Source organism: Melampsora larici-populina (assembly GCF_000204055.1).
Source record: "Melampsora larici-populina 98AG31 unplaced genomic scaffold MELLAscaffold_70, whole genome shotgun sequence".
In the NCBI taxonomy this organism is placed as follows: Eukaryota; Fungi; Basidiomycota; class Pucciniomycetes; order Pucciniales; family Melampsoraceae; genus Melampsora; species Melampsora laricis-populina.
In genome coordinates this window covers 315,195-321,428 of record NW_006768834.1, presented here as the reverse complement: position 1 = coordinate 321,428, position 6,234 = coordinate 315,195, and the positions used below count along the sequence as shown (strand labels likewise).

At 43.7% G+C, this 6,234-nt stretch overlaps 1 protein-coding gene across 1 annotated transcript; it reads left to right on the top strand.

Annotated features, from left to right (window-relative positions):
- Positions 1 to 1,602: 1,602 nt before the first annotated feature.
- On the top strand, positions 1,603 to 2,011 carry MELLADRAFT_112746 (uncharacterized protein; the record flags this gene model as incomplete). The annotated part of the gene is made up of 2 exons (XM_007417277.1): positions 1,603 to 1,773; positions 1,862 to 2,011. The coding sequence occupies 2 exons, from the start codon at positions 1,603 to 1,605 to the stop codon at positions 2,009 to 2,011; spliced, it is 321 nt and encodes a 106-aa protein (XP_007417339.1).
- Between the last annotated feature and the right edge of the window lie 4,223 nt (positions 2,012 to 6,234).

Below are 6,234 nucleotides of genomic sequence, written 5' to 3'. Positions count from 1 at the left end.
CTGGTTAAAAGTGAGGTTGTTGAACTTGTGCCCGGGGGTAGTGACAACAAACCCATTGAGGGTTGCATTGCCCTTGTTGATCTTGGCCGCGCGTCGTTCCGCAATCGAAGGAGGCACACCCAATGATGGATCCTTTTGAGCTTCGACTCGGCCAGGGCAGCCCTTATCGTTTTGACCGATTTGAGTAGATCCGTCACGATGAACCCGTAGTGCGTCAGTCATATTGCTATAGCTGACGCGCACTGGGTCCTTTTCGTCTTTAGAGCAGAACCGGCACGCGTAAGACAAGGGAGGCTCTGATTGGTCCTATGGCGCAAATGCGAAAAGGAAAGGAGTGAGACAGGAAGATAAGAAAGAGAGCAATCAAAATTGAAGGGGAGGGATGAATCAAATTGAACATATTATTACTCACATCGTCTGGTTCGTGCTTTGGAGGTTTAAAGTATGCCCGCAATTTCGTTAGATCACCGTTGTCTACCTTGCACTTGCGTGGTGGTCGCTTGATTACCGCAGTTATCTCGACGTCAGAATCGTCCTTTAGCATCTCCTTGGTGACGTTTGAGGAGATATTCTACAAGATTAAATAGTCAGCAATCAAATTACTAACTGGGAGAAAGAGAGAACTTACATCAGCTGGTACGGACACCTGGTCTACTTTTTTTTTCTTGCGAGGTTGCTGAGACTGGGAAGATGATTTCTTCTTCTTTCTGGTGGGCTGAACGCTGGAATTTAGGGTATCGTCTGAGTCAGACATCGACTGATGCTTCTTTCTGGCGGGCTGAAATACAACTGAGTTATCCGATTTGGCCTCGGTATCGTTGGGGTCTCTGCGCTTTCTTTTTGATATCGCTGGTTGTTCGAGGTCATTGCTCATACGTCGGCGGGAATCAGGTGTTGATCTAATCATTCCTGAGTGGTTAACCTGCTTTCTGGAGCGGACCAAGCGAGGGGTCTCTGATCCGATGGAAGACATGGTATGTTTGTGTAAAGGTAGTAAGATAGATGGGTATGGGATACGAGGAAAGCGTGATAAGAAGATGCGGATAGTATGTAACTAGGAAATGAAGAAGGAATATGATCAGAAGAACGATTCGATTGATTGGATTCAAAGGGTGAAGAAGAGAATCGGAAGGGCAGAAAGGAAAACTCACCCTATCCTTATATATCTCCTTCAAGTTCCACTCGTTCCCAGCGTGGGTCCTGTCTCGTTCAAACCCCTGCATCACGACTTGCTAGGTCGGATTAGTCAATGGTTGGTCCAAGTGTGGCTCGCAGCGCTACCCAGCGCTACTAAGTGTTTTTTGAGCAGCGTAGCTCAAGTCGCACTCGGCCAAACCCAGAGGCGATAAGGGAGGCGCAATTTTTTTTTTGGGACAAATGAGCGGCGGGAAGCGCAGCTCTTTGGCGCAGCGCTTCCCAGCGCTGCAGGCTAAAAAGTGACACAAAAAAATTCTTCACAAAGTAATAAAGAAAAAATGTGATAAAGGCATTGCGATTGTAAATATAATCAATAAGCTGGTAAACGAATTCATTTTTTTATCAAATCCATCTCATCATCATCATCTTTCATCCAACCAATTCATTGAACTCATCTTCACAAAAATGACTCATGGAGATATTATGGCAAACAGTTTCATATTCTGTGCCGAACACGGTCAAGAGGTCTGCCATCGTTGTTGTGTCGATCACAGATTATGTGATACCGTCTCGATCGAGAAAGAACTAGCGGCGCTTTTGGAAGCTACGGGTGATGAACCAGATATTGATGCAGATGTAAGCTAAAAACAGCTAGAAATCCATCAAATTGAAGATCAAATCGAGAAAAAAATTGACTAATATGATTATATTCGATTTCTTATAGGATAGACCATCGTTTAATCTTTTCGCATACACTCTTTTTCCTTTGGGTGACCCTTGGGATCCAGATGATGATATTCCTTGTTGTGAACATACTGAAGCTGATTGTAAGATCTGCTTCGACTGGGTCAAGATTGTGGGAAATGACATTTAGAACCTGTAAGTGTTCATAGAAACATGATTGTGTTAGATCTTAAATATTAACATATTTTACTCTTCAAATCTTAGACACCTCAATTTCTGGGAGCGTAACCGTATCAGTCTTTTTCTGAGACTAACTCGCTCTGAGACTATCCTGAGACAAACAAAAAAGTAAACCGGATGGTGGCTTTTTGTACACTGTCTGTACAGGCTGGTGGCAACTGGTACATATGTATGAAGACTTGAACAAATTCATCATTAAGACTTCAAAGAAGCTGTTAACACTTCGATAACCTCATCAAGAATCAAGAACCTTTGTCGAGTCATCCATGTGCACCTTATATCTATACCTTCAGACTCACTCCAATCCCCCTGAAACATTGTCAAGGGGGTTCTATCGCTACAACCACTTACATATCAAAGTATTGATAATGAAGCAACTTACAAAACAACAAAATGTTATTGGAACAAGCTACTTTGAATGAAAGTAGCAAGCAAAACCGATACAAGAAAAACAATGCATTGTCATCGGAGCGAGATACTTTGATGTAAGAGGTTTCTATCTGTTGCGTTGTCTTGATTTCTTCAAAAACGACTCAGTCGCCATCTTTTCAAACTGTCTCTTTGTATGTATAATCTTCACGAAAAGGACTCGATATCACTTCTTTTCAACCAACCTAAAATGCTTCCAACTTCTGCTTTTCAAGACATCTCATTTTGCATTTTATCAACTCGATTGTCTTTTGTATGTATTATTTTTGACCAATGAAATTGACCAATGGATGTCTAGATGTTCTGTAGTTGGTGGAAGGCTTATAAAGAGAAGGAAGCGCCATGCGAAAAAAAACGCGCCACACAGACCGGGATTGAACTATACCTGTATGTCTCACTGCTTCTCTCAGGTAGTCTCAGAGAAAGACTGATACCGCATCTCTCCCCAATTTCTGATCGGGATTCCAGAAACGTATTGATGGACCCTGATTGCTCTCTGTGATACGATTACGCGTTTAGATTCCAGTTTTCAAAAGATTGATGGTTGATAATAAACTTACAATGTGAATATGAATTCTTCTTTCTCACACAAATTGGTCTAAATCTTGAAGTGATATCATGTACCAGTCAATTCACGAGGAATGATACAAGACTTTATGTAAACATAAGAGATTAATGTTCATCATGATCAATACTGAGGGCATAGCTTCTTGGTCATAAATTTTCAAGAACCTCTTGATTACCACATCTTTCTATCTTGAATCAATTCATTCAGAGTGATCTTGAAGTCGTGTGTGACTGATTCCTCGCACATCCGAGCCCAATCAATGTCACACCGATCTGAAACAACAAAGCAGTAAGCGGAGAGGTCGGTGGTGGGTGTAAAACGAGATCTTTTGGAAAACCGGCATCAAAGTTAAAGGGTCATGAAGAATCATGGTGAATAGAAAACGAGGACGAATCACTCAGATTTGAGTTTCCAACAATTCTCTTCTACCAAAAATCTCATGTCCGATATCACAGCAGATTTCTCGAATTCATCACTAAGCACTTATATATTTGAGCTCAATTGATCATTGCATGGGCCATGAAGGCTTTGATCAGTAGATTAGAAATTAGATTCTTACATCTCAAATGAATTTCTTAGCTGAAAAAACAAGATTTTTTAGTTAGAGTTTCATACCAGAGTGGAATTGATTGACCAAGTTCACCTCCACTTTTAAGAAGTGTATTGTTTTGAATGTAGGTTCATGCTTTAAAAAATATCATTTTTCCGTCATATTCTTTGATGATTTGACTTACATATCATGACTGTACCCCAAGGTCTTGAATCTGTGAATCTGATTGTATAAAGTGAATTACAATGATGGCTTGAGGTAATATTGGACTTGAGGCTGATTGCTGCTGATTGAATCCGAAAGGTGCCATTGGAATCGTGGCTGAGATTTGTACCTTTGATCAAAGATCAAAAGTAGCGTGACCCATATGGTGGCTGATTTAGTGGCGGAAAGCGTGGCGGTAAAAATCCAGGGGCCAAAATGGCAGCGCACAGCGTAGCTACCCGGAGCCTGCGGGTCCCGAGTATGGAGGCGATAGCGCTGGGCGCAGCGCCTCGCAGCGCTCCGCGCTGCTGTCTGCGCTGCGAGCCAGACTTGGTTGGTCCTTGGATTGGTGGGTATAGCATGAAACGAGGTGAAGTATTTGCCTCTTTGGGCGAATGGCCTACAGAGTAAAAACCGACCCGCAACACCCGCAGCCTGCGGGCCGAGAGCGCAACGCAGCCGCAATTGTTGCGGTCAGAAAAAAATATAAAAATCCAGGGACCTGTCGCGCCGCGGCGGCGGCCGCAACAACAGGGCGCAAGCTGCGGTGCGGTGCTTGGCGTAAAAACCGCAACGCGCCAGCAGCGCAGCACGCAACATGTGCGCTGCTGGCCCAGGGTTGCTTGTTGCTCCGTTTTGAAAAAGAAAAAGTTGAAACCTAAGTTTTTACTCGATAAAACTTCAAACTCAGCTGTAATTCAAGGCAATACAGCCAAACTTCAGGTTTTAACCAGTTAAAACTTAGGTTTCGAGCTCACAAACTTTTTCTTTTCAAAAGGGTGCGACAAGCAATATCGGAATGGCTGTATGTTTTTCACATTTTTTGAAAAAGGTGGCTTGAACCTAGTGGTTTTGAGTACCATAAGTGAACAAGACAAGATTCGAACAAACTTAACTAAGTCCCGGTCTGGACCTAACCACCAACTCCAGAGAGGGACTTACACCTAAAGTCGAAAAGTTGGCTTGGAATCGGACGGGGCATTTCAAGAATTTCTAAGATCTCCCTTCCTTGATTATCCCACTAATCAAGTGTCTTTGGTATTATAACAAAAGTCAAACGCACTGTCCTCACAAGGATTTTGCCGCTCTCGGCCTCTCAATATCTCAATTTTTTGGAAACTTATCCACAAAAAGGTGTTTGGGGCCAAACACAGGGCCAAACACGACTGCGGCGACCAAAATCTACAATTTGTAGACAAAACCCAGAACTTGAGTACTAAACCACCAATTAGTTTTAGACAAACAGCTGTTTCGTGTTCCCTTGTAGATATCAAACTTAGCAAAATCCAATCCCAAGTTTCATCCTTGTGGTGCCACCAACCTTCATCGTGCCGATCATTCTCGAATCATGCTTACTTCGAGTAAGTCCTCAGCCAGCAACGTATTATCTCAGCAAGATCCACCATCCACCCCGAAAAAAGGCTCAGCCCGGGGAAAGCTGCTACCACAGTTTGTTGACACTACCGAAGAAAAACAAAATGACGCCGCTGGTGAAGTATTTCAAAATAAATTCGGATACGATGCTCGCACCGAGCAGCGCCAGGCTACGGTGGACCTTCTTAACGGACGCACAGTCTTTTTACTAGCCGGAACTGGTTTTGGGAAAAGCCGAGTACCTGAGCTGTTTTACAAAGCCCACGATATAAGCTTTTCACCACTTGTACTGTGTATCAATCCCTTGGACGCGCTTGGGGACGATCAGGCAAGTGTCCTTTTGAGGTGCACAATTTTAGGTGGTTTAAATTTAGTGGCTGGAGCTTGATCAACTTGGCCCGCACAGGTCAGCAAAAAAGAGATGGTTGAGCTGAACACCGTGAATCTAACGGGCCCCAATTGCACGCAAGAAACCTGTGATTCAATACTGGCGGGGAAATATGTATTTGTTTATGTGGTACGCATCTCCTTGGGTCACCATTGTCACAGACATGTGTAATATCCAAATAACTGAGACTGATGTCAAATTTATCTTACTGGTTGGATACTGCACAGAGTCCAGAGGTCGCCTTGACTAGCGAGGCCTTTGACCGAATGTGGCGCGATTGTGGTATTCAGAATCGGTTAATCCTGAACGTGGTGGACAATGCACATATGGTATACACATGGGGACTTGTCGCGAGTGGTCATGCAAAACATCTAGCCAGCCATACTCGTGTCCAGGATGCAGGCGTCTCCCGGCCTTCTTATGGCGATCTCGCCCGTCGGTTTTTGTCATCAACCAAGGTTCCACTGCTTTTGATGTCGGCTACATGCACACCGCAGGCAATCCAAGCCATCGTTGCCAATCTCAAACTAGACTCCCGTGACGTTTGATTCCACCGTGCCGAGCTTGTTCAACCTGAACTTCGGCTACTTAGAAGGGATTTCAAACGTCCGCTCAAAGCCTCTTTGCGCAGTTTATTTGCACATCACTCTTGAATCCCAA